The 27,952-nt window shown below is 44.1% G+C and overlaps 1 protein-coding gene across 6 annotated transcripts; it reads right to left on the bottom strand.

Annotated features, from left to right (window-relative positions):
• Positions 1-42: 42 nt before the first annotated feature.
• RNF8 (ring finger protein 8) lies at positions 43-27,786 on the bottom strand. 6 transcript variants are annotated; one of them, XM_030557253.1, is made up of 9 exons: positions 27,574-27,786; positions 23,003-23,131; positions 16,427-17,176; positions 14,821-14,883; positions 7,030-7,119; positions 5,739-5,846; positions 4,689-4,893; positions 2,373-2,467; positions 2,189-2,280 (listed from the first exon to the last, which is right to left on the bottom strand). In XM_030557253.1, exons 1-8 carry the CDS (start codon positions 27,679-27,681, stop codon positions 2,379-2,381), a joined length of 1,542 nt encoding a protein of 513 aa, XP_030413113.1. In that variant the 5' UTR covers positions 27,682-27,786; the 3' UTR covers positions 2,189-2,280; positions 2,373-2,378. The 6 variants fall into 6 exon arrangements, with proteins under 6 accessions (XP_030413114.1, XP_030413115.1, XP_030413113.1 ...); XM_030557255.1 differs by lacking the exon at positions 2,373-2,467 and having other exon boundaries at positions 2,144-2,280; positions 4,682-4,893; XM_030557258.1 differs by lacking the exon at positions 2,189-2,280 and having other exon boundaries at positions 2,379-2,680; positions 4,682-4,893.
• Positions 27,787-27,952: the final 166 nt, after the last annotated feature.

Here is a 27,952-nt window from a genome sequence, read left to right as displayed (position 1 = left end):
GTTTTGGAACAGGTATAATTAGACAATGACAGAAATAGCAAAGAAGCAAAATAAATATATTTAGTAAAAATAAAACAGGCAGAAAAAATAATACAGCAACATGGCAAAATACATCTGATAGAAGAAATCTGTAATCCTTGAGCTCCAGAGAGCTTATCCCATGCTAGATGGAAACAGATCTCTTCCACAGAGAGACCTGGGTTAGTGTCAACCATTCTCAATCCTCTATTGACTCCCCCCACCCCAACTGACTAGCACTTCTAAAGAGAACATACATGTAGGAATTGAATGTCAAGAGCACAGGAGAGCAGGAAACCTCAAGGTAGTGTTGGCTCCTCCACAACAGGAGAGAAACTTTACACTGAAGTTTAAGGAGGGTGACAGGTACCTGGACATGGTTTCTAGACCAGACATTTTGTCCCTGTTATAGTCCTGATCACACAAATCATGTCAGGACACATTTGCCTCGTGGAATGGCATCACTCTTCACACACTCCTGCAATGAGTCCTTTCTTTAGCATGGGATAGTTTAAAATAAGAAATACTACATCCCCAGGGTCAGGGTGCTGTGTGTTCCACCTATATTAAATTGTTGGCTTATCTGCCCCAACAAATGCAGGGCAGAATGGTCTGTGTGATTTGTCATACAAATCCCTGAATGCACAAGTCTTTTGGAATAACTTCATAAAAATAGTAAAATGCTGAGGCTCCTATGTCTATCACAGGGGAAAATGTTTTTAACGTTAAGCAACCAGATCTATAAAAATGAGATCAGGACCCATTTTTATCATTAAAGTCAAACTTCATTCTGCTAATTACTTTTGTCTCTCTGGGTGTGGCAGGCAGAACAGCGGAAGTGGTTCACATCTCTCTCCTTAGAAGCAGGAGAAACAGAGAAATGAGTATATACATACACATGGATAGAGAAATACTACTACAGATGATTGTGTTTTTCTCTCCCACACAATCAAATGGTACCTTTCAGCTAACAAAACTAACTCAAGTATATAGGCCAAAGGAAACAGAGCTTCACAGTCAGGCGCTTGCAAAAACGAGGCAAGATTTTTTCACCAGCTCCTCAGTGAAGATTTTCTTTGCAGCAAGGCTAGTGTTATGTCCCAGCTGAACAGCAACATTTTGTAAACAATAAAAATATGTAGATACAGTACTTTCCCCCTTCTTGCCTTGTGTTTTGCCACAGATGCTACCTGCTACCTCCCCACCAGGCAAATAGGACATTCCATTAACTCAAATAGCAGTAGCACTTCTGAAGAGATAAACATTATCTCCGCTTTTGACAGGGACTAACTAGGGTTTTTAAATTACTGTTCCTAGATGTGCTCATTTCCACCTTCTTTAAGCAGGAAAAGGCCTGGAAAGAGAACAATTAAGATGCTTTGTGAGCAACGAGTACAGCACTGGTTTGGGCTGACACTTGGGTAATTCAATCTTCTCCATCTCTACCTAACAAAAAATAAGTGACATCAGTAGAACAGCCAGAGACCCAGCACCCCAATCTACAATGAACTGAGCACACTGGGATCAAAGGGTGGTACAGGTACAGTCAGCCAAGTATTAATGACACAAAGACAAGCATGAATCAAGCTGTCATGTAAAATCGCACAAGGAAAACCCATCTTAAACTGGCACTGTACTGGTGTGTTAGGTGTACCTCTGCTATCTGCTGGGTGGAATGGCAGGCCTGCTCAAATATCTATCCATTCTCTCCACTAGCTGAAATAAAGGAAACAGACAAACATTTGAATAGGTGTAATTCAACCCAGCAGACAAGCAGCGGAGCAGGCAGGGAAACCAGGACATTATTCTACTGATCGGATCACAAGCGATCGTGGAAATCAAAGTTCGTATATAAATGTATTTAGCATGACAAGCATGAGTTACCCCCACAATTCCAGTCTGGATGCTTTAGAGGGCAAGAAATTATACATTCATTTAAAAACAAAAACAATGCTCTGACAAGCACTCTTCATCTGCAGCTCGAATTCCAGGCTGTTCAACACCTATTTTTCCAAACATACAATCCATTCACCTCTGACGGCAGTAGATCCAAGCACACTTAGATTGATTCTGCATGGCTCACAGGCAATCCAATCTGTGATGTGGGTGTTCAGATACCATAGATATCATAGATATTATCGTAGTCAGAGTCCTCCTCAAATTCATCACTGTCATAACTGCTCATCGACAAGATGGAATAGATCGAAGAAATGATACTGCTCTCACTGTCCGTGGCTGGGTTCACTAAGACATCCTGTTTCTCTGCATTCAAAACATACATAGATACTGTAGTTAGCTGGTGGCTAGATTACAGTCTGTGCTAATTGCTAGAATTCTCTTTGAAACTTTAGTACCTCCTCTTACTGCCACACTGTACGCTTTACAGCAAGTTTTTCAAGCTGTAGGTCTGGAGACCATCTGCGTGGGGCTTGTCTTTTGTGTTTATAATCTTGAAAAAACAACATGAATGGGATTTTCTTTGATTTCTTGTATGCTTATTCCAGTTCCAACTGGGCTGCAGGAATAGCACTGAGGGCAAGGAGACATTCTCTTCACCTCTTGTTAATGCTCTCCCTGTCGGCACCCAACCAAATGCTCCCTTGTTGGTACCAATCAATGTGTAGTCACCAGAGGAGATTGCAGCAGCTGGTTACCTCAAAGCCTTATCAGTAGGAAGGGTGAAAAATGAACAAAGTCAAAGAGGGGCATCAAGGAGCAAAACACTTTGGAAGACAACAAGGGCTCCATTCAAGCCTCTGGAAACTAAGAGCCTGCTGGGGCAGTGATTGTCTGCTGTTACTATTTGCAGAGGCCCTAATATTTGACTGGAGTTCTTAGGTGCTATTGGATTATAACTAACCATTCCCTGCTGAGCCTGTTTTCCAGCCAGTTCCCTTCTAGAATCCACGTATAACTGGAGCTCATTCCAGTTTCAGCCAGTCTTTCCACCACTGCATAGAAACAAGCTCATCCATCTCACTGAAATGTGTCAAAATAAAGGTTATTATAAAGCTTTCTTTGCCTTAGTATTCTATTATTAGTTAAACAGTGTATCGGGCTCACATGAAGGTGGATAAAATCCTGAGAGGATAAAATGTTTGAGAACCACTGATTTCCTGTATGTGAGAATGAAGTGGATTCCCATAAAGACACCATTTCATCCGGTCACATTAACTCCATGACAAGACACTTCAATGCTGCTTTGGTGTACTCTACAGATCTGCATATATTACACCTGAGCAGAGTCAGTTCTGCAGAGATGAAAGCAATCCATGAAGCAGTGCTGGAAAGCCTCTGAGCAGTGCAGTATTTTCTTAGGGAATCAGACTGATCTGGCTAAAGGTGAGTTTTTTCAGGTTAGCATTGACAATGTTTAGTGATGTCATTCTGTTTCACCAAGGAGGATCTGAAATATTTCAAAAGCATCTTTCGTTAGGATAGATCCCAAAGAGCTGTACACATTATACATAAAAGGGATCATGCACCCTCCTCTAAAGGGGAACCAAGTAGTGATTTAACAGCACACAGAAACAACCGTTTTGAGGAAGAGCAGTGGAGAATAAATTCTATATTTCAGCACCTAGATAGTAGTGACGGGTGCTCTAGAAACAGATTTGGAACAGGGATGTAGAATGGTGTTACCCACATTGGAATTCTGTCAGGATATCAAGCTTCACACCCTTACTACTCTTGTTTTAATGACAAGTGAATCGGACCATGGTTTTGTGCGTCAATCATGCTGAGGCACTAAATTCAATATTGACTCAGAGGGAAGAGTGAGACCTGCTGAATGAATAACACTACATGCAGCACTCCAGTTATCTTCAGCAGTCTTCTATCCAATGCCAACTATAAATTACCCCTCTAAAAAATCAGATTAGAAAACAAAATCCAGCAACTGTGTTCTGGTGCCAAGCTTCTCGCTGGTATGTTGCCCATGGAACTTGCCAACCAGCCCTCCCACCACTCAGCTTTCATATTGCTCTATAGCCAGTAGGTTTAATCCACTGTCTAGAAGTCACTTGGTAGATTTTTCAAGACCTGCTCTGAGCAATCAGGGCCAACTCCAGGGTTTTTGCCGCCCCAAGCAGCGGGAAAAAAAAAAGAAGTCACGATCGCAATCGGCAGCAATTCGGCAGTAGCTCCACCACCCCACTTTCTTCTTCAGCGGCACTTCAGAGGCAGGTCCTTCCCTCCAAGAGAGACCCACAGCCAAATTGCCGCCAGAAAGTCTGGTGTGCCCCCCCTTCCCCTTGGCCACCCCAAGCACTGCTTGCCGAGCTGGTGCCTGGAGTCGGCCCTGTGAGCAATGATAGTTTATTAAAAATATCTCCAAATAAACTAATACTGCTTAGCCTCTAATAGTGAAGTCTTCCAACTTCCCTGGTTTGTAGGGTTCATATGATATAGTCTCTAGAAAGTTACCCAAAATATTTTACAGTGCAACAATCTGGCTATGTAACGTATTCTAAGCCGTTTCCCATCCTAACCTCTGAAAATTCTATTGGAATTACTGACACAGCCTTAACCTCATACAGGACTAAAGGTTCATTCCTAGGACTCTGTGCATTTCTAGAGCATTCCTGTTGCATACTGGTGCCAAAGAAAGTTCTGTTGAGGACACAGAGACAGAGACTGCATTTGTCACACCTCATCCACCCACCTCTCACCTTTGCGCTCTCGGATGAGAGCCAGGCGGTGCTCCTTCATCTCCAAGTTCAAGTTTTCTACCATCCTGTCAATGCAGTTGTCCAGTACCAGGGAGCGCGTCTTGGATTGTATCTCTCGCCTGCAGATGGGACACTCCACTTTACGTTTCATCCATTCATTGATGCAGTAGGAGCAGAAGCTGTGTGCACAGTTCAGAGTGACAGCCTGCAGAGGTCAGGAGGAAGAATACCATCAGAGCACTGAGACTGGGATAAAAAAAGTCCTGTGGAACTAGCAAAACATCACATGGGCATTTCCTCTTGGAGAAAATATTATAGTGCCCTTCTTTAGTACCTACTATCCAAGGATCACACAGTACTTATGAAACATCCAATCCTCACAAGCCAAGGTACGTACAGATTATCTCTATTTTTCAGACTGAAAAACTGGTAAATGAAGTAACTCGCCCAGGATTACAGCAAATCTGTGGCACACTCAGGAAGAGAACCAAGAACTTCAAAATTCCAGTCCCAAGCCTTAAACACTACACCATGCTTCCAATTTAAAGCATATTTCCTGAGGGACCTCTCCACAGTGAAACTAGATGGAGTTTAATTTTCTGATTCTCAGATACTAGAACAAAGCCATTGTGTTCAGGTTTCCACAGCTACAAAGGTATTTCTAAATGACCAGTTTAAATTAAAATAATCATTTCTATTCATACTTCAATAGCCGACATTTCAGGCCTAATCTGAGTTGAGTGTCCCTTCTAGGATTACTGGAGGGGAGTCCAAATTCTACTCTTATTTATAGCTATGCAACCCCAGTTAATTCAATGCAATTGTGTACATATAACTGACAATAGACAGTGATGATATTCAGCAAGGGGAGCAAAACACAAAAATCTTGGTCAGTGTGAATAATTTCCTAGATCTAAAGAGAAGAAACTTAAAAAAAAAAAAAAAAAAAAACAACCAAAAAAAAAAAAAAAAAACCTTTGTTTTGACTTTTGAAAATAAAAGCTTCTTAAATCCTTTCCCTTCCAAACAAAGCCATGTCAGTCACTGTACCTCAATAAAGTGTTCAGAGCAGATTGTGCACTGCAGCTCATTCTCCAGTACATCATTCATCTGACTCAAAACCTCCTCCTTTTGCGCTCTTGCCTTCTCCTTCTCCTCCTGTAAGGAAGACACACATGGTCACTGCTGACGAGCAAATGGTTTACCAAATAAGGGGTGGAGGAAAGAGACAGATACAGTACACAATCCCAGGGTTTTGTTGTCTCAGGTCTGCATTCTTTCTATATGGAAAGGAGAAGAAAGAGGTTTAAAATCAGCAACCACAGCAGTACAGAGAACAATCCCAGCCAGTGCAGAGATAGTTGTTACAATACATAGTTTCAACAATTACTGATGTCCCTACTTTGGTGAAGAAGGTACAAGCTGAGTCAACCTTTCCAGAATACCTTCCAGATCTTTCCTAACTACTTAAAGGATATTTCCTAGAAACAAAAATTCACCGCAGGATGAACTCAGCATAAAAGATCTAAGGTCTGAAGAACTATTGTAGCAGCAGAAATAGAAAGTATCTTTTCAGCCAAAATGGTTCAAATGGAGGAGTGCAACAAAATAAGTAACATTTGGGAATTTAAGATGCTTCCTTGCTCTCATATAGTGATGTGGAGTGAAATGTAACAGGTTGCTAGTCACCAAGGTATACTAGGCATCTGGTCTACTTCCTAAGTAAAATGGAGAAAGTCACAACCGAAGCTACATTTAAAACAATCCTAAGGTTGTGAAGGAACCAAAAGTCAAAGGAAATGCAGCTAAAGATGGGAGATGCCATGTCCTCCTAGAGTAGGCACAATAGGGAGCTCTCTCCACTGCTTTCCATCAGGCCCTAGTGCAGGAGACATGCCTTGTTTCAGTCAATTCCTTTGATGTTTTCAGTACCAGATAGATCTCGCTGCAGTTTTAATTGTATGAACTTTAACAGAAAGTGAAACACTCGCTTTCAAGCTCACTCAGTCTGACAGGGCTTTTTCTGAGGGAGGGAAAATTGGGTCACTGCTCCTGCACATTGTGCCATGTTCCTTTGCTCTGCACTCTCTCTCTCTCTGAGTTTGAGCATCCTCCACTAATGCCTATTCACAGTGCAACTCTATACAGGGGACCATCCAAGCAAGACATCTTGTCCCTGCCATCTGGAAAGCAAGCCAGTCACCTCACTCAATATACAAGATTTCCACTGCTCCAGGCAATAGGAAGCATTGAGGAAAGTACTGAACAACCTGTTTCCTCCATGGCAGCAAATTGTGCTGCTCTAATGAACAGAACAGAAAAATCAATTTCTGTTCAGTACCTTAGTCTCTTCCAACTCCTTATTCTTAGCTTGAATGATCTCTTCAAAATCCTTCTTGCTACGGCTCAGCTCATCCATCAGGGCACGATGCTGTGAAAATATAAATCCAGAGAGATTCTCGTAATTTGCCACAATGAAACATACATGATCCCTACCATCCTGCTCACTTGTTGATTTGTGCCATTTTTTTTACCGAATCAATGCAACATGAGCCCACTCCTAGAGGTTGAAGGACTCCAATTACTTCTTTAGATGAGGAACCAGAAGGATCAGTCTTCTATAAGCAAGTAAAATGTATGCCACACAGTAACGCACAACAGGAAAAAACTCAAGCACTAAGCAAACAGACTCACAGTTAAAAAGGGTAATACCCTTATGTAATACATCAATACATGGGTTAATCACTGGATTCAGTGTAGGTCAGAAAATACAAACCCTGGTTATCAGAAGTACATCTCTGGGGAGATATAAATCATACCCCAGTTGTGCCCCACTACACCAGGTAGTGGCATAGGAATTTGGGGGTTAAATCCCAAGAGGTTTCAGGGTTTTCCAGCTCCCAGTGGGAGTGTCTCCTTGGGTTGAGGGTAACCAGAACAGCCCTAGTTAGCTTCTTATCCATACCTCGGGCCTTGTCTACACTAACACTTACTTCTGTATAACTTATGTCGCTTAGGGATGTGAATAATCCACACCCCGAGAGCTGGTGTGGCCTGCGCTATGCTGGCCAGAGAGCTTCTCCCACCAATATAGCTACCGCCTGTCACAGAGGTGAAGTTATTATGCTGATAGGAGAGCTCTCCCATCGACAAAGAGCATCTTCACCGGACACACTGCAGCTGCGCCGAAGTAGCGCTTCTAGTGTAGACTAGGCTCTGAGTCCAACAAAAAATCTGGGCTCCTTTCAGGAAGGCGCATATGGTGCTGCCTGCTTAGACCCCAGGACAAGGAGCAATGGAGACACAAGAGCTGTCCCATTCACATTAATTTACTTTGGTATTTAAACATAAAAACAGATGAGCAAAGTTCCTTTATTCTGGTCAGGCTAGAAAAAAATATTAATAAACCTGAAACTCAAGAGGACTCTTTCTACTTAACCTGGGATAGTCCTACTGAGTATGTCCAGCTGCATGGACTCCAGCCCCACTGTCCAAATTTTTTGTACTAGTTAAATCAGAATTAAGCAGGATGGAAATTGATTTATGTTCTTTGAAGTCTGACATCTAAATATCGAGATAATAGCTTTAAGTATTGTACTGGCACCATCACCACTGTATCTGGGTAATTTCACCACAGACATGGCATGTTTCATAAGCTCTCAAAAGCTGACTGAAAGGAAGAGTTTTAGTTTCAAGCTGAAACTCACAGAAGTCTCTTTCTAACACATATGCTAGTTACAAAGGACAAGTCATTCAGGAGCAAGGAAGCTTTCATCTTCAGCCTCTTGCTAAAAAGCTGAATACTAAGTCTGGGCTACATGAGATTCTGAATGTAGAGCTCACTCAGGATGAATGAGGGAAGTATTTGAGAAATCTGAAACCCTTATATAAGTTCAACATTTTTTGCAAAATCAATGTATTTATTATTTCATTTCTAGGAGTACATGCCTGCTAGTCTTTCTTAACAAATGACTAATTAGAACGTAGATGAGTTAATATCTTTTATTGGACCAATTTCTGTTGGTGAGAAAAACAAACTTTTGAGCTACACAGAGCTCTTTTTCAGAGTCTTGAAAAGATACTGAGGTCTGGTCTACTCTACAGACCTATATCAGTATAACTATGTCGCTGAAGACTGAAAAAACCACTCCCCTGAGCAACGTAGCAATACTGACTTAACCCCACATCTAGACAGCGCAGAAGTAGTTCTCACGTCAACATGGCTACTGACTCTCAGAAGATGGATTAACTACGCCAGGAACTCTCCTGTTGGTGTAGAACAGTGGTCCCCCAACTTTTTACCCTGCACCTCCCCCCCCCTCCCAGGGCCAGGAGCAGGGCCAAGGCTAGGGGGAGAGGAGGGAGACAGACAGACAAAGGTAAGGTGGTGGAGCCTGGTGTCACAGCAGGGGGTGGGGACAGGAACACAGCCTTAGCCGGGGCCAGCAGCCAGGACCCTGGGCGCAGGGCCAGCAGCTGAAGCCCCGGCCCCAGTGTGGGCCTGGCAGCTGGGGCCGGGGCCCAGAGTGGAGCTGGGTGGCGCTCCCTCCCTGGCCCCAGCCATGCCCCCTGGATTGGGTGCACACCCCACATTTTGGGGACCTAATGTAGAACGTCTTCATTAAAGCACTAAAGCAACACAGCTGTGTCTTCATTAAAGCAACACAGCTGTATCCGTGCTGGGAATGTCACAGCTAAATACAAGATGAACAGATAGTTTAGCATAAGTAGTTAGCACATATTCTAAGGGCCCATTCAAGGTGAAGTGGCCTGATAACACCCTTTTAGTCAGAGAACAAAAAGTGGGGTTAGTGGGTTACAGATTGTTGTAATAAACCATAAATCCAATGTCTTTCTTAAGACCATGAACTGGCCACCCAAATACCCGGAGAAAATCTGCTTTAATACAGAAATAAAACCCCCTCCAACTGCACTCTAGTTATCACCTACCGCCCCACAATGAACCCCATACAGGGTATCAAACAACTACAACCCACACTTGATGGGGACCCCATCCTGAAAGAATTCTTTTCTGAACCCCTTCTTCTGGCCTTCAAACAACTCCCCAGTCTCTCCAAGCTCATCATCAGAAGCAAGCTCTCCAGAGACCAGGATGCACCAACTCAAAGCGGCACCAGATCCTGCCAGAACAACAGATGGAAAACCTACAGACATATCTCCACTACTCCAACGATCAACACCCCCACCTCACCCCGACAATACACCTTTCAAGATCCATGAGTCCTGCACATGCCTATCACAACATGTGGTGTACCTCATCCAGTGCATTAACTGCCCCAACAACAATTAGGTGGATGAAATCAGACAATCACTGTGCTCTTGAAAGAACTCACACAGAAAAATGATAAAAGACAAAACACACCATATTACAAAGCAATCACTCTATATCTGACCTATAAGTCCTCATCCTCCACAGAAACCTCCACAACACCTTCAAAAGACAAGCCTGGGAGCTTAAATTCCTAATTTTGCTTGATACTACAAATCATGGTCTTAAAGACACTGGACTTTATTACAACAATCTGTAACCCATTAATTTCACTTTTTGTCCTATGACTAAAGGGGTGTTAATGGGCCACTCCACCTTGAACGGTTCCATCAAATATTTATTTATTTATGCTAAACACTTTGTTCTATCTTGTATTTAGCTGTGACACTCTCAGGGCATGTCTACACTACAATCTTAAATCGACCTATGTTAGGTCAGCTTACAGCCATCACAGTAATTACTGCGGTGGCTGATGTCCACACTACCCTCCTTCTGTCAGTGGTGCGCATCCTCCCCAGGAGCTATTCCAGCAACTGAAGAGGGGCAGTGAGGGGAGCAGGGACTAAGAGCCAGGATCCTCAGTTCCGCACAGCTCCTCACCAGGAGCCCAGCTGTTCCCCAGGATGTCTCATCTTTCCGCTCCCAGCTGGGGGGCAGCCACCCAGGACTTCTTGCCTCCAGCAGGGAGATCCACACCCAGTCCAGCTGCCATGCTCCCAGCGGGGAGCCAGGACACATGGGAGGGTGGGAAGGGGGAAAGAGGAGAAGCAGGTCTCCCAGTGGGGAGCCCAGATGGCAGCCCATCTGGGAGCAGAAACCCAGCAGCAGCCCAGATGGAGAGCCGGGAGCAGCTTTCTTGTCAATTGGAGCTGTGAAGTTGACAAGAACTACAGCCAACAGCAGACAGAAGGAACCCAGGGTCTACAATGACACTGTGTCACCCTAAATACACCAACATAACCCCTATGCCTCTCATCGAGATGGAGTTATTTTGTCATGCCTTGTCTACACCGCAAAGTTTTGTCGGCATAAATTACACCACTTTAATTAAACCACAGCATTTACCGACAAAACTTTGTAGCGTAGACAAGCCTCAGGGTTTGACTACACTTGCAGCTGTACAGCACTACGAGTTAAAGCTGTCTTCGTACAGCTGTGTAGGGAAATCGCTGCAGTGTGGCCACACTGACAGCTACCAGCGCTGCAGTATGGCCACATTTGCAGCATTTGCAGCGGTGTTGGGAGTGGTGCATTATGGGCAGCCATCCCAGCATTTAAGTGGCTGCAAAGTGCTTTTCAAAAGAGGGGGGCTGGGGTGGAGTGTGACAGGGAGCGTGGGGGAGAGAGAGTGGATTTTTGGAGCTGACATTGTGTCAGCTCCCTGCCTTGCAGGCTCTTATTTGCTGTGTATTTGATTATATGAAAAGGGACAAATCATTGCTCAGTTTAAGGTAGAAATATATATTTTTTTGTTCTGCCAAAATAAAATTCAAATTTGTGATACCAAAAAAAAATTCTAAGGACTTGAAGATACACAGCACCAACCTTCAATCATTTTAAAAGTTTCGACCCCTTCCCCCACCCCTCTCTCATTCACTAAACGCAAATAGCCTTCAGATCAGCAGATCCCCACTCCGGGCTGCTTCTCTCCTCAAGCAAACACTAGGGGATCCCCCCTTCCCTGCCTCTGCTCAAGCAAACTGTAGCTGCGTTTGTTTTTTAGATAAGCAGCTCCTGGAGCCCTGAGTTCACAACAAAACAAAGAGAGGCATCACAACAAAACAAAGAGTGTTATCTTTACTTAAAAAGCATTATGGGAAGGTTCCGGAGGTCAGTTACAGCGTAGTAAGATTAATCACTGTTTACACAGGCACCCCGCAGCGCTATAGTCGTTATTCCCCAGGCCGAGGTGGAGTACAGCCAGCACTGTAGCCAGGGAGATACAGCACTGTATGTGCCTTGCCAGTGTGGATGGGGAGTAAGTTACAGCGCAGTAAAGCCACCACCAGCGCTGTAACTCTCAAGTGTAGCCAAGCCCTCAGTGTAGTTAGGGCACTTACATCGGCAGGAGCAAGGTTGTAGTGTAGACAATGTGGCCTGGTCTACACTGGCAAGGTTTTTTTTTGCCAAAAGGCAGCTTTTGGCACTGAAACAGCAGAGGTCTACCACTGCAAACCACTTTTTGTGCCCAAACTCCTCAGTTGCAGCGCTGTAATAAAACCACCCCAGGAGAGCCATAAGGCTTTTTGCACTGAGGCTTTAGCGCAGGCCTGCACAGCATGCGGCCCAGGGGCTGCATGAGGCCCACGTGGGCTCACTGTGCGACCCGCATCGGGTGAGTAGGCAAGCGGCGGTTGAGGGAGGGGGGCTGAAGGGGCAGACAGGCAGTGGCAGGGGGTGAGGAGGCAAGCCAGGGGGGTGCGGGGGCTGAGGAGGCAAGCGCGCAGGCAGGAAGTGGCGGGGGCTGAGTAGGCGAGCTGGGGGGTGGGGAGGCCGAGGAGGCGAGTGGGCAGGCAGTGGTGGGGGGGTGAGTAGGCGAGCCGGAGGGAGGTGGAGGGCTGAGGAGGCGAGTCGGTGGCTGACCTGTTCTACTGATCTGGTCTGGCTCCCATCCCCTCTCCAAGGGTTGCAGCTGTCTAGAGGTGCTGCCTTCCACACCATCCTCATTCACACCTCATTCATTCAACAGGGCAACTGATTACAAAGTGGGGGAAAGATCTTATTCTACTTCTAGCAAAAAGATATTTTTCTTTTACCTTAATTATACTACCTTAGGGGCTCGCTGTAACATATTACCAAGGTTCAATACCGCTGTTTTGGCGGGGTGGCGCTGGGGAAGGAGGGTTTGTTTCCACGGGGCGGGCGGTACTGGAGGGGTGGGGAGTATTTCAGGGGGACTGGGCAGTGCTGGGGGGGGGGTGTTGTGCTTGGGGGGGGCTAGGCGGCGCTGGGGGGGGCGGGTTGGTGGGGCCTGGGGGTGTTCGGCCCTCAGCTGTTTTCTTTGGAGTAATATCGCCCTCGCTCCTTTACAAGTTGTCCAGGTCTGCTTTAGTGCTTAGTGCCAGTGTGAATGCCTTGATTGCTTTTATCGCTGTGATTGGCCTCTGGTGATGTCCCACAATGACTGCTCTGCTCATTGTTTTGAACTCCACAGCCCTGCAGGCATGCACCCCTCTCCTTTAAGCTCCCTTCTATCATTAGTGCCCATCTATAAAAAGGGAAATAAAAACAACCTAGGAAACTACAGACCAGTTACTTTAACTTCTGTGCCAGGGAAGATAATGGAGCAAGTAATTAAAGAAATCATCTGCAAACAGTTGGAAGGTGGTAAGGTGACAGGGAATTGCCAGCATGGATTTGTAAAGAACAAATCGTGTCAAACCAATCTGATAGCTTTCTTTGATAGGATAACGAGTCTTGTGGATAAGGGAGAAGCGGTGGATGTGGTATACCTAAACTTTAGTAAGGCATTTGATACAGTCTCGCATGATATCCTTATCGATAAACTAGGCAAATACAATTTAGATGGGGCTACTATAAGGTGGGTGCATAACTGGCTGGATAACCATACTCAGAGAGTAGTTATTAATGGCTCCCAATCCTGATGGAAAAGTATAACAAGTGGGGTTCCGCAGGGGTCTGTTTTGGGACTGGCTCTGTTCAGTATCTTCATCAATGACTTAGATGTTGGCATAGAAAGTACGCTTATTAAGTTTGCAGATGATACCAAACTGGGAGGGATTGCAACTGCTTTGGAGGACAGGGTCAAAATTCAAAATGATCTGGACAAATTGGAGAAACGGTCTGAGGTAAACCGGATGAAGTTCAATAAAGACAAATGCAAAGTGCTCCACTTAGGAAGGAACAATCAGTTTCATTCATACAGAATGGGAAGAGACTGTCTAGGAAGGAGTATGGCAGAAAGAGATCTAGGGGTCATAGTGGACCACAAGCTAAATATGAGTCAACAGTGTGATACTGTTGCAAAAAAAGCAAACGTGATTCTGGGATGCATTAACAAGTGTATTGTAAACAAGACACGAGAAGTCATTCTTCTGCTCTACTCTGCGCTGGTTAGGCCTCAACTGGAGTATTGTGTCCAGTTCTGGGCACCGCACTTCAAGAAAGATGTGGAGAAGAGCAACAAGAATGATTAAAGGTCTTGAAAACATGACCTATGAAGGAAGGCTGAAAGAATTGGGTTTATTTAGTTTGGAAAAGAGAAGACTGAGAGGGGACATGATAGCAGTTTTCAGGTATCTAAAAGGGTGTCATCAGGAGGAGGGAGAAAACTCGTTTACCTTAGCCTCTAACGATAGAACAAGAAGCAATGGGCTTAAACTGCAGCAAGGGAGATTTAGGTTGGACATTAGGAAAAAGTTCCTAACTGTCAGGGTAGTTAAACGCTGGAATAAATTGCCTAGGGAGGTTGTGGAATCTCCATCTCTGGAGATATTTAAGAGTAGGTTAGATAAATGTCTATCAGGGATGGTCTAGACAGTATTTGGTCCTGCCATGAGGGCAAGAGACTGGACTCGATGACCTCTCGAGGTCCCTTCCAGTCCTAGAGTCTATGAATCTATGAATCTATTACAGCTACCTAAAGCTTTTAGGTTGTATTTGGATTTTAGTGTATTTCTGCTCTTTTTCCACAGTATTTCTGTTTGCCAATTATCATGGAGTGTGGAACTTGTCACCTGTATCACAGAGATGAAAAGCAGTTGCAATCTGTTCTTGAGGGACAGTCCTCGGGCTCCCCAGCCAGTTGCCAGAATAGCAGGCAAAGTTTAGGCATTCCCCACATTACACAGCTGGATCACGCCTAGCTCTGTAGTAAGTTACCTCCTGCAGAACCTGGGCCAGTTGCTCCTTCAAATTCTCTTCCCCTTGCTGCTTCTTCATTCCCTGAAAAAATAAGACACAAAAAGAGTTTTGCTGGGGGAAGAAAAACTATTATGGAACCAAACTAAGCAATATAAAGAGGTCAGGAACAGCTAGTCAATTATTTTTGTCAAGGTATGATCAAGGTCCAGACTCCAGAGATAAAAATAATTAAAAAAAGATAGGTAAATAAAAAGATTTCGGGGTCCATTCATAAGTGTCTGGCAGTCTGGCTCTGGCCTGTGGTCTGCTGACTAGGCTAGAGGAACAGGGAGAAAGAGAAACAGATAAATGAAGGAAGTGTCACTAGTGTAAAGCAAACCTAAGAAATATCTCATCTTCAGTTCTCCCCGGGCTCTTGAACGATCAGAGCCATCTAAACTTACACATTATAACTCTTGGTGGACAATATCCTTAAATATCACATATCCGAAACATCTCCCAAGTTATTTTAGCTTTAATGGGACTAGAATGTTCACAAGGCAGAGAAAGGGAAGTAATAGGCTGTGAGTGCGGAAACAGAAATGTTTTAACTCCTTTTGGGAACACATCTAAAGAGATTAAACTACCATACTACTGTAGACAACTCCCACTGCTGCATTGGATCCCTCCTCCAGTATGGGCAGAGACAGAGAATCTCTCTCTTCCTGTATGCAAGGTTTCTACAATTAAGTGTTAAATTATCTGGACCAATAGGTTTTCCTGGCTGTTCCCAATTACTAGGAAGAATGACCAATCCATGTTCAGCTGGATTCTCTCTTGCTTTCAAACATACTTGTTAAACTCAATAACAGAGAGACAGAGAACAGAACTTATAATAAATAATAATAACTGGAGATATACCTATCTCCTAGACCTGGAAGGGACCTTGAAAGGTAATCAAGTCCAGCCCCCTGCCTTCATTAGCAGGACCAATTTTTTTTGCCCCAGATTCCTAAGTGGCCCCCTCAAGGATTGAACTCACAACTCTGGGTTTAGCAGGCCAATGCTCAAACCACTGAGCTATCCCTCCCCCACCAATGAGCTATCCCCCCCTTTTTTTTCTTTTTTTAAAATCTGACGGCTAGTTACATATCCGTATGAATGTGTACAGGCCTGTAAGACTTCCAGAGCGAGCGTTTTGTGAAGGAAACCCTATTTACAAATAAGGAAATGGCCCTTCCTGCATTTTATTAATTAGACAATCTGGATCATTGGAAGTAGCAGTGCCCACTGACTCTCCTGTTTGAATGGGACAGGACTTTCAATGCAACTCATTCTGGACCTGGTAACCTATGTCCAGAGGTGGAAGAGGAGTTCAATCTCAACGACCCATTCAGTCCTCGTCCTCTCTACAACCACAAGGGAGAACACAGAAACAATATTCATTTCACACAGATCATTCAGCTTTCAGGTGGCAATCATGCTTTTACTATCAATTTGTGCTGAACCTGCCTTTGAGGTTAAACCCCATAACTAATCTCTTACCTAGTCTAGCCCCTCTTGTTTCTACCCATTCTCTAGGTCTGTATGTTTGGAAGTGGCATACTTCTGGAATGGAGGATAATGTCTATACAAATGTGCATACCTCCAGAAGCTGCTGCTGCTCCTCATAGAATGTCCTCTCCAGCTGTTCCACCCTCTGCTGCTGATGTTCCTGTTCAGTGCACAACTGGTCCTGCAATTCCTGCAGCTCCTGCTCCATCACTCTGAGCTCTTTTTGGCCAGATTTTCTGCTCTTCTTCACTCTCAAAACAGCTGTCTGCTTCTCCTCCACCTTGACTTTCAGCTTCATTATATTTCCCAGGGTTTGCCTCAGCATTTCCAAACCAGTCCAAGACTGTGCCAGATTAGAGGCTTTCTGGTCCTTATGGCTAAGAGATGTAGCTTTCTCAGAATTCATAGGATTACTATACACTGTAGCTTTATCCTCCTCCACGCTTGGTCCAGGAGAAGGCAGCTTGACATCCATGTTTTCTGTTGGCTGTTTGGCCAGTTCTGCCCTCCCACATGATCTACCCAAAGGTTCACTATCGCAGGACACTCTGTCCCTTTTAGATCTGGAATTCGAAGGGCCTTCTGCTCCAGATGCCTCTGATTCCTCCAAACTAAGTTTACGTTTAGTTCTTGCACCCTTAGGTTTCCCCATCAGTTGGTCATTCCTTGGGGCTAAAAATGGACTAACTTTCTCCCATTCTTCCTTAATCACTTCATATTCATATTCAGCAGTCTCTTTGTTATCCAAAGGCACTCCTAGTTGAATATGGTCTCTTTCACCTATTGGGTAGGCCTTTAATGGATCAAGACGTTCCTTATTCAACCAAACACCATTTAGACTCTGAAAACAAACAAAAATCAGCAAAACTTATCAATGTACATTTAAGGGAACTCCTCCACAAGGTATTTTTGGTTGCTGCAAACACAGCCTACCTTTTCAGAAAGAATAGTGCAAAGACAATTCAACAAATTGTCTAACTAGCTTTTGCACGACCCAAACAACTGAGTCACTGTCGTTCGTGTGTGTGAGAGAGAGACAGAGAGAGAGATTGATTTAGTTATACCACCAGTAAGGATTTCCTTCTACGACTCTTAAGAATAAAATTGATTTAGGCAACCACATGGAAGAAAAAGAAGGAACTGTTTGATGGCCTATGGTGGTTTAAAGAAGAAACAATATTCTGAAGCTTAATGGGAAATGTTTGAGCTAGCCCTTAGGAAAGACTCTGCAACAGAGAGATCAATGAGACACTGGTATGATTTGTCAAGAATACTTATTTAGGCAAGTTACCAAGAGTTCAAAAACAGGCTACAAAGAAAGGAGGATAAAGGGACTAAATTTATACAAAAAGAAAGCAGAGGGGAAAATGTAAACCAGCTCTGTACAAACATAGAGAAACACAAAAGGAAGGAGAAGATATACCAGAAGATGTATAACATGTAGCAATGGTTTTATACTGAAAAGAGGGCTATGTTAGATTAGACACCAAGAGAGGAAAAGCTTCCTAACAATAACCATAGAATATTAGGAAGAGAGCTCAGGAGGTCATCTAGTACAATCCTCTGCTCAAAGAAGGACCAACACCAACTAAATCATCCCAGCCAGGGCCTTCTCAGACCAGGCCTTAAAAACCTCTAAGGATGGAGGTTCCACCACCACCCTGGGTAACCCATTCCAGTGCTTCACCACCCTCCTAGTGAAAAAGTTTTTCCTAATATCCAACCTAGACCTCCCCAACTGCAAGTTGAGACCATTGTTCCTTGTTCTGTCATATCCCAACACAGAGAACAGCCGAGCTCCATCCTCTTTGGAACCCCCCTTTAGGTAGTTGAAGGCTGTTATCAAATACCCCCTCACTCTTCTCTTTTGCAGACTAAATAAACCCAGTTCCCTCAGCCTCCCCTTGTAAGTCATGTGCCCAGCCCTCCAATCATTTTTGTTGTCCTCCGCTGGGCTCTCTCCAATCTGACCACATCCCTTCTGTAGTGGGAGAGGGGGCCAAAACTGTACACAATACTCCAGGTGTGGCCTCACCAGTGCTGAATAGAGGGGAATAATCACTTTCCTCGATCTGGTGGCAATGGTCCTACTAATACAAACCAAGATGCCGTTGGCCTTCTTGGCAACAAGGGCATACTGCTGACTCATATCCAGCTTCTCGTCCACTGTAATCCCCTCGTCCTTTTCTGCAGAACTGCTGCTTAACCAGTCGATCCCAAGCCTGTAGCGGTGCAGGACTCTGCACTTGTCCTTGTTGAACCTCATCAAATTTCTTTTGGCCCAATCCTCCAATTTGTCTAGCTCACGCTGGACCCTATCCCTACCCTCCAACATATCTCTTTCTCCCTCTCAGTTTAGTGTCATCTGCGAACTTGCTGATGGTGCAATTCATCCTATCATCCAGATCATTAATAAAGATGTTGAACAAAACCAGCCCCAGGACTAATCCCTGGGTAACTCCGTCTGATACCAGCTGCCAACTAGATATTGAGCCATTGAGCTAGACAATCTAGCCAGCTTTCTAGCCACCTTATAGTCCATTCATCCAATCCATACGTCTTTAACTTGCTGGCAAGAATACTGTGGGAGACCGTATCAAAAGCTTTACTACAAGATATCTCACATCCACCGCTTTCCCCATATCCACAGAGCCAGTTATCTCATCATAGAAGGCAATCAAGTTGGTCGGGCATGACTTGCCCTTGGTGAATCCATGCTGACTGTTCCTGATCACCTTCCTCCCTCCAAGTGCTTCAAAATGGACTCCTTGAGGACCTGCTCCGTGATTTTGCCGGGGACTGAAGTGAAGCTAACCACTCTGTAGTTCCTCGGGTTCTACTTCTTCCCTTTTTTAAAGATGGGCACTATATTTGCCCTTTTCCAATTGCCCGGGACCTCCTCCACTCACTACGAACTTTCAAACATAATGGCCAATGGCTCTGCAATCATATCAGCCAACTCCCTTAGCACCCTTGGATGCATTGCATCTGGACCCATGGACTTGTGCATGTCCAGCTTTTCTAAATAGTCCTTAACTTGTTCTTTCATCACTTTCATCTCCTTCCTATACTGTGCTGCCCAGTGCAGCAGTCTGGGAGCTGACCTTGTCTGCGAAGATGGAGGCAAAAAAAGCATTGAGTACTTTGGTTTGTTACACACATCATCTGTCACTACGTTGCCTTCAGCATTCAGTAAGGATCCCCCACTTTCCCTGACCACCTTCTTGTTGCTAACATACCTGTAGAATCCCTACTTGTTACCCTTCACATCCCTTGCTAGCTGCAACTCCAATTGTGCATAGGCCTTCCTGATTACACCCCTGCATGCTCAAGCAATATTTTTATACTCCTCCCTAAACATCTGTCCAAATTTTCACTTCCTGTAAGTTTCCTTTCTGTGTTTAAGCTCACTGAAGATTTCACTGTTAAGCCAAGCTGGTCGCCTGCCGTATTTGCTATTCTTTCGGCACATCGGATGGTTTGTTCCTGCCCCCTCAATAAGACTTCTTTAAAACACTGCCAGCTCTCCTGGACTCCTTGCCCCCTCATATTAGCCTCCCAGAGGATCCTGCCCAATAGTTCCCTAAGGGAGTCAAAGTCTGCTTTTCTGAAGTCCAGGGTCCGTATTTTGCTACTCTCCTTTCTTCCTTTTGTCATGATCCTGAACTCAGCCATCTCATGGTCACTGCTGCCTAGGTTGCCACCCACTTCTACTTCTCCTACCAATTCTTCCCTGTTTGTAAGCAGCAAGTCAAGAGGAGCACTGCCCCTAGTTTGTTCCTCCAGCATATGTACCAGGAAGTTGTCCCCAACTCTCTCCAAAAACTTACTGGATTGTCTGTGCATTGCTATATTGCTCTCCCAATTGAACTGTGCTCAGTACATACTGTAGGGTCATCAGCAATGGAAGTATCCCAAAGAAATATGATGATAAGCTTGAGAGAATAATAGAGGTGATAACATGCAGCAGGTGTAGCAAGGGATTACACTTGATGACTTAGCACAATGGTTTCCAACTACTGCTATGTACTTCAGGACTAGAACTTCAGACTTATGTGACTAGTATGATAGACACCTCTATCCCTAGCTTAACAAGGAACCTCTATTGCCCCAATGAAAGAGAGGTTGGTATAGCCAATGGTATTCCTGTGGATGACTGGTACTCCCCAGAAACATTGGACACCACAGATTTAGAAAGTCTCTTTCAGCCCCAACTTGTAGGAAACTTTGGAGATCAGTAGTGTAGTATTGTACAAATATTTCAAGGCAACTGACTGCAGGACTCAGCAAGGCCTTTTCCATTCTGATCTACTACAAACCAGCTAAAGGGTGCATTTCAACACTCTCAGAAATTGAATGAGCATACTCAAAGAATGCCCTATGACTGAGAAACTTTTGACAGAGAACAAAGTGATGCATCATGATGCAGTTAGATATACAACCTCAACATCCAGATCACCTAGAAGCTCTCAGTTGCCCTAGCCCCAGAACAGGAACTGGAGTTTTGATTCTTCACTGTGTATTTCCTTGCCTTTGTGGACAAAAAGAACAGAGGTGGAGCTGCCATCACAGACAACACATTGTTCATCCGGAAGAATTTTAAACAGCAAATGTAAAAACAGGAGGTCTCAAGTACAGGAAAGAAAAAATTAATACCTTTTATTTTTAGTTTACTTTTATAGGGATCTGGCCTATTTCTAGTCTATTTTTCGGTCCAAGAAAAGTGTGAAATTTACATGCGAGGAAGGAGAATTACAACTAAAATGGTGAGAAGGTGCATATGAACATATGATTATATTTTGGGGAGGGAGGCGGGGGAGTTTTCATTTAATCTTAAACCATCTTCTCTCCCTTACTGTCTCCAGTGGGTGCATGTAAGTGCACATGTCACTCTGCAATAATTGTAGTAACTGATCTTCTAGTCCAAGTACAACACCGCAGCTACCTGGGGCTGTGTGCAGGAGACAGAGGGCTGCTGATAGGGCATGAAGGATCTTTCCATTTAAAATTCACTTCTCTCACTGCATTTCACCTCCAAAATAACTGGAATCTGTTGACTATTAGGGCATGCTGTAGAGCCCATCTCTTTTCCTGGCTCTCAGGGAGGGAGGGATTCTTGGAGCTAGTATTTGTAGATGGGAGATTGTATTTTTAACATGAAAAAGTAAAACCAGAAAATAACCAAAGTATTTAGAGTCTTGGTTATGCACTTTGTATTGGATGCATCAAAACAAACAAGGCTGAGATTTTAAGAACACTCATTGTATGTCTTCTAGTCCCTCCACCTGTTCTTGGCCTTACAACTGAATCCTTTATAAGTCACGTTGTACTATAGAACATTCCGAATGTTACATCTAACTGGTTTTCACTCAGCTTCCTGACTTTAACAATTTTCCAGCCTGAAGGAAAGAATGAGGAAAGGGACTTGAATCAAAGGGGACAAGCATCTTGCCATTGTCAGCAAACAAAATAGTAGGCATTTTAGTATTTGGATCTCAATTCTTTACTCTAGCCAAATGATAAAGTTGTGTTTCATGTCAACCAATGGAATTAAAAGTCAGTTTCATGATCAGAAAACCATCTTCAACTTTAGTTTATTAAAACTAAATTATAGTTGTGCCTCTACAATAACTGGGACTAGTTCATCATTTAATTAACATTGCAAGAGCACTATCCTTTTTAAGAATGGTTTCAGAGTAGCAGCCGTGTTAGTCTGTATCCGCAAAAAGAACAGGAGTAGTTGTGGCGCCTTAGAGACTAACAAATTTATTTGAGCATAAGCTTTCATGGGCTACAGCCCACTTCATCGGATGCATAGATTGGAACATACAGGAAGAAGATATTTATACATACAGAGAACATGAAAAGGTGGAAGTAGCCATACCAACTGTAAGAGGCCAATCAACTGAGATGAGCTATTGTCAGGAGAAAAAAAAACTTTTGAAGTGATAATCGAGAGGACCCATAGAAGGTGTGAGGATACTTAACATGGGGAAATAGAGTCAATTAGTGTAATGGCCCAACCATTCCCAGTCTCTATTCAAATCCAAGTTAATTGTATCAAATTTGCATATTAATTCAAGTTCAGCAGTCTCTCTTTGGAGCCTGTTTTTGAAGATTTTTTGTTGTAAAATTGCCATCTTCAAGTCTGTCACTGAGTGGATAGAGAGACTGAAGTGTTCTCCCACTGGTTTTTGAATGTTATGATTCCTGATGTCAGATTTGTGTCCATTTATTCTTTTGCGTAGGGACTGTCTGGTTTGGCCAATGTATGTCAGCCTTCATAGTTATTCTTTGCACAACAAGACCAAGTTCACAGACAGGCTCTCAGGACCAATACTCCCCATAGCACTTCACTATCTGGAAGCATCGAGGTGCTCTATTAAAGAGAAGAAGCTAAAAGCAGGAAGTATCCCTTGTAGTCAAATGTGAATAAGCCTGACTCAGCATCCTGGGTCTCAGCTAGGATGAAATTCTAGATTCAGGGTACACAACTAGAAGCACATGTTCCCATAGGTCTTTTACCCAAGTTAGACTGTATTACAACATGACTCAAAGTTACCTGTACTTCCTAACTATGACCCCACAGCTACTCAGACACAGCTCCCAAATGGGAAGTCATCTTCAATATCTCTCAGTGCAATTAAAACACCTTCAATCTCAGTACCTTGTTGTCTGTAACTGTCCACTGGCCTTGTGCATTCTGCTTGAAAACACAGTGGTAACGAGAGATCATCAGTGGGCAGGTTTTTGAGATCAGCTGGTAGGTGAGACCAAATCCTCGGCCTATAGTTACCTAAAGATAAAAACAGTTTAATAGCCACCATTAGCAACAAATACAGAAAGAGTGATCTATCTGCTTTGCTTTTAAATACAGTAAAATAAACTCATGGGATGAATTTGCTTTGTACAGTAGTTTCTACTGGTGTTCAAAGTAGTAAGTTTAACGCTAACCACACGCATGCTTACTACTTATAACTTTTCCTGAATGTGACATAAGAGTCAAAAGCTAGGGGGAAGCCTTGAAAAAGCCTGAAGCACAATGGTGTTTTAGGAGAGGGGAACATTTGTGTCCATTTAACTGATAAATCTCCTTTAGAAGAGTACTCCAGCAACCAACCTTCTTCCACCTTCTGGCTAGAACACTTAGTAAAAAGTCTCTGATGAAGGCTTCAGAAAAAATGATCACGTTTTCTTTGTTCAGAACTGTAGTTAGCAACCTTAGAAACTTGAGCTGCATAAAGACCTTCAGGTTGCTCAATAACCTACAGAGACATTGATGTATAGCAGTATGACTCTCCAGTCTTACTTGAGACACCTAGAATCTCTAACTGAGCTGGAGGTTCAGACACTGAAGGCTCACTTAGAGGAGAATTTTCTTGGTGACTAGGGAGAGCAGGAGTTGTGGTTCCTCTAACTTGGGAGAGGCTGAAGTTTTTTATTGTTCAATCTCTAAGTCAATTTACCAGAGCATTTGAACAGTTTAGTTATTTCCTCCAATCCCTGAGACTCTCGGGAGTCATTATTTACCTGAAGGGTATGGCACAGCTGAAAGACAAGCATCAATGCAACCTGAAAGTTCATACTGAGCAATGAAAAATACCATTGTGGCCCAATAATTCATATAAAGGTAACATCATTGATGTACTGTACTTAGGCTTGGTAACAAATGACATTCTGATTAAAAAACTAGAACAATGTAAAATAAATATGGCACACATTAAAGGGATTAAAAGTTGGCAGATAGGTCTCAAAATGTAATTGTAAATGGAGAATCACCATTGAACAGGTGTTTCTAGTGGGGTCCCACAGGGATTGGTTCTTGGCCCTATGCTATTTAACATTTTTATCAATGACCTGCAAGAAACAAAAAATCATTGATAAAGTTTGCAGATGACACTAAAAATGGGGGAGTGGACGGGCCACTGATTCAGAGCAATCTGGACTGATTGGTAAACTGCACACAAGCAAACAATATGTGTTTTAATACAGCTAAACATAAAGGTATACATCTAGGAACAAACAATGTAGGTCATACTAACAGCATGGGGGACCTCACCCTATGAAGTAGTGATTCTCAAAAAGATTTGTGGGTCAGGGTGGCTAATCAGCTGAACATGTGCTCTTGGGACAATGCTGTCACCAAAAGGGCTAAAGTGATCCTTTAATGCAAAAACGGGAATCTCAGGAAGGAGCACAGATTATATTACTTCTATATTTGGCACTAGTATGACTGCTGCTGGAATACATGTCCAGTTCTGGTGTCCACAGTTCAAGAAGGATGTTGATAAATTAGAAAGGATTTAGAACAAACATGAGAATGATTAAAGGATTCCTTATAATGATAGACTCAAGGAGCTCAATCTATTTAGCTTAACAAAGAGAAGATAAATAGGTGACTTGATTACAGTCTGTAAGTACCTACATGGAAAACAAATATTTAATAATAGGCTCTTCAGTCTACCACAGAGGTTCTCAAAGGGGAGGGGGAGAATTATTTTGGGGAAGTTCTATGGCCTGTGTTATACAGGAGATCAGACTAGATTACAATGGTCCCTTCTGGTCTTGGAATCTATGAAAGAACAGCATTTCACATGTTTACCAAACAATCCAGAATTGGGCAAAGTCACATGATCTTCAAGGAAGTGAAAACTTACACTTGCATACATCAGTATTGGTCAGGTCATTTTCAAGGCCTTGAGTACTACTCCACACATAAATTACTCAACCGGCATTTACTTTGTATTAGTCATTTCTGATGATTGTACAGTAATTCCTCACTTAAAGTCATCCCGGTTAATGTTGTTTTGTTGTTACCTTGCTGATCAATTAGGGAACATGCTCATTTAAAGTTGTGTAATGCTCTCTTATAAAGTCGTTTGGCAGCCACCTGCTTTGTCTACTGCCTGCAGGAAGAGCAGCCCTTGTAGCTAGCTGGTGGGGGCTTGGAACCAGGGTGGACCAGCAGCCTCCTATCAGCTCCCTGTCCCCATAAGTTCCCTGTGCAGCAGCTGCCTGCAATTCAGCTTTGTCCCTCCCCTCACTGCCATGTGCTGCTCCTGCCCTCTGCCTTGGAGCTGTTCCCAGAGACTCCTGCTTGCTGGGGGTGGGGGGGAGGGAAGGAAGAGGGGGGCTAATGTCAGAGTGTTCCCAAGGAAGAGGGGGGCTAATGTCAGGGTGTTCCCCCTCCCTCCTGCACCCTGCTTGCCCCATCTTCCATAGAGCAGGGGTGACACACCAGGGCTCAAGACAGAGGGAGCTTGCAGCAGCTGCCCTCTCAGCAAGCTGATCTAATTAACATGGCAGTGTACTTAAGGGAAATGTGCATACCTCCCTCCATTCCTGCTGCCTTGTGTAGAGAGAGAGTTAACCTTTGAAGGCTCAGCCAATAGCTAGTTAATCATTTAGCACTAAGGGAAATATCCCACCCTCTGACTCCTTCACCTCAACCAAGCTTCACAATCATCATCACTGTGTACCAGTATTAGATTGTTTGTTTAAAACTTATATTGTGTGTGTGTGTATATATATATATATACACACACACATAATATAGTCTTTTGTCTGCTGAAAAAAATTTCCCTGGAACCTAACTCTCTCATTTACATTAATACTTATGGAGAAATTGGATTTGCTTAACATCATTTCACTTAAAGTCGCATTTTTCAGGAACATAACTACAGCGTTAAGTGAGGAGTTACTGTATCCTTTTTAGCTTCTGTAAGGTACAGATCAGAAAGATTAATTTTTAAAGAGGATTCTCACTTGTTTCTCAAACTAGAAATTCATGTCTTGTTAATCCTGATTTTCTAGCATTGAGAGGGGAAATTAACTCACTGCTTAAAGCCTTATTTTGTTTTTTTTTAAATTCCATTCTGTTTAATATATATGTGGTAAACAGCAGGGTGAAAGGAATCTGTCAGAATTTCAGCACCCTATTCCTTCAATTAAAGACTGAGAAAGCCCCCACTCCAGTTTCCTGAACCTCTGAAGAAAAAAAATTCTGCTTCCCCTCCATCACCAGCCACAAATATTTTAGGCCTTTTCTATGTCCAAGAGGCAACAAAAGATTATAAACTCTCTGCTAGGACACTAACACCTGGCAGGACCTGTAACACCTCTGGAAAAGACTTTCACTCATTCAGAGGACTATTATACAAGCAACTCTGAGGAAGCTGCCACTCTGCCAAGATTTCCACACACTGCCATAAGCAGCAAAGAGACCTTCCACCTGTAAAGCAGGGCTGGCTTCCTGCAGAGAGTGGGAGCAGCTTGCACTCAGCCCTGCCCACTAGACCTGCCCCAATGCCACCCCCCCCCCAACACCACCATCACCACCACCACAAGAGACAAGGGCTGGAATGGAAACCAACCAACCCTCATCCCATACTAGAGGGCTGCTGCCTCATCTACAGCAGTGGTTCTCAACCTAGGATACACATAGCCCTAGGGGTACATCAGCTCATCTAGATATTTGTCTAGTTTTACAACATGCTATACAAAAAGCATTAGCAAAATCAGGACAACATAACATTTCACACAATGACTTGTTTATACTGTTCTATATACTATACACTGAAATATAAGTACAATACTTAAATTCCAGTCTATTTCATAATTATACAGTAAAAATGAGAAATTAAGCAATTTTTTCAGTACTAGTGTGCTGTGACACTTTTGTATTTTTATGTCTGATTCGGTAAACAAGTAATTTTTAAGTGAGGTGAAACTTGGGGTACGCAAGACAAATCAGACTCCTGCAAAGAGTACAGTAGTCTGGAAATTTGAGAATCACTGGTCTGCAGGGCTCAGGGCCCCATTTCAACAGTGGCTTTGGGGCACATGGGAAACACCAGGGAGCCCTCAGCCCAACATCACCTCACTGCCCCCTCCTTCTCCCCCACCACCAGCCCAAAGACCTCTTCCCCCTGCTCATCTCTCACCACCCCTTTCCCGCCACCAGCCTCTTCCTCCTGCTCATCACCTCCCCGTTCCTCCCCCGCCACCAGCCCCCCAACCTTTCCCTCGGCTCATCACCTCTCCACCCCCTACCTCACCTCCCCGCCCGCCCCTCCCCCACTCATCACATCCCTGCCACCAGCCCAGACCCCTTCCCCTGCTCATCCCTCACCGCTCCTCCCCCGCCCTAACCCCTTCCGCCCATCACCAGCCACCTCCCCCTGCTCATCACCTCCCCGCCCCCAGCCCCTGCCCTACAGGTCCCACCCCCCGCCTCACCTCGCTGCCGCTCTCCAGCAGGAGCCACTGGCCGCTCATCCCCACTCGCCTGAGGCACCAGGTCCGGCCGGAGCCCCCCGTGGGCGAGGGGCCGCCGCGCTCCGCCATCCCGCCTGCACCGTCCGGCCTTGGCAACAGGCAGGAGCAATCGCTAGAGGGGACGATGGCACCATCCAACTCCGGGCGGCAGGAGGCTCGCTTGCCTCCGTCACCCGCAACAAAGATGGCACCAAATCCACAGCGCCTGCGCGGGCGCAGCAGCCCAGCCAATCAATGCCAAGGCCGTAACTCTAAGGGGAAGACTCTATTCTACGCGTGCTCAGAACTCAGCGGCGAGCCCAGCCTGTCCATCTATTGCTCTGTGCTCCACTCCCACAGC

This window comes from Gopherus evgoodei, chromosome 3 (genome assembly GCF_007399415.2).
Source record: "Gopherus evgoodei ecotype Sinaloan lineage chromosome 3, rGopEvg1_v1.p, whole genome shotgun sequence".
Lineage (NCBI taxonomy): Eukaryota > Metazoa > Chordata > Testudines > Testudinidae > Gopherus > Gopherus evgoodei.
This window is presented reverse-complemented; position numbering and strand designations above follow the sequence as displayed.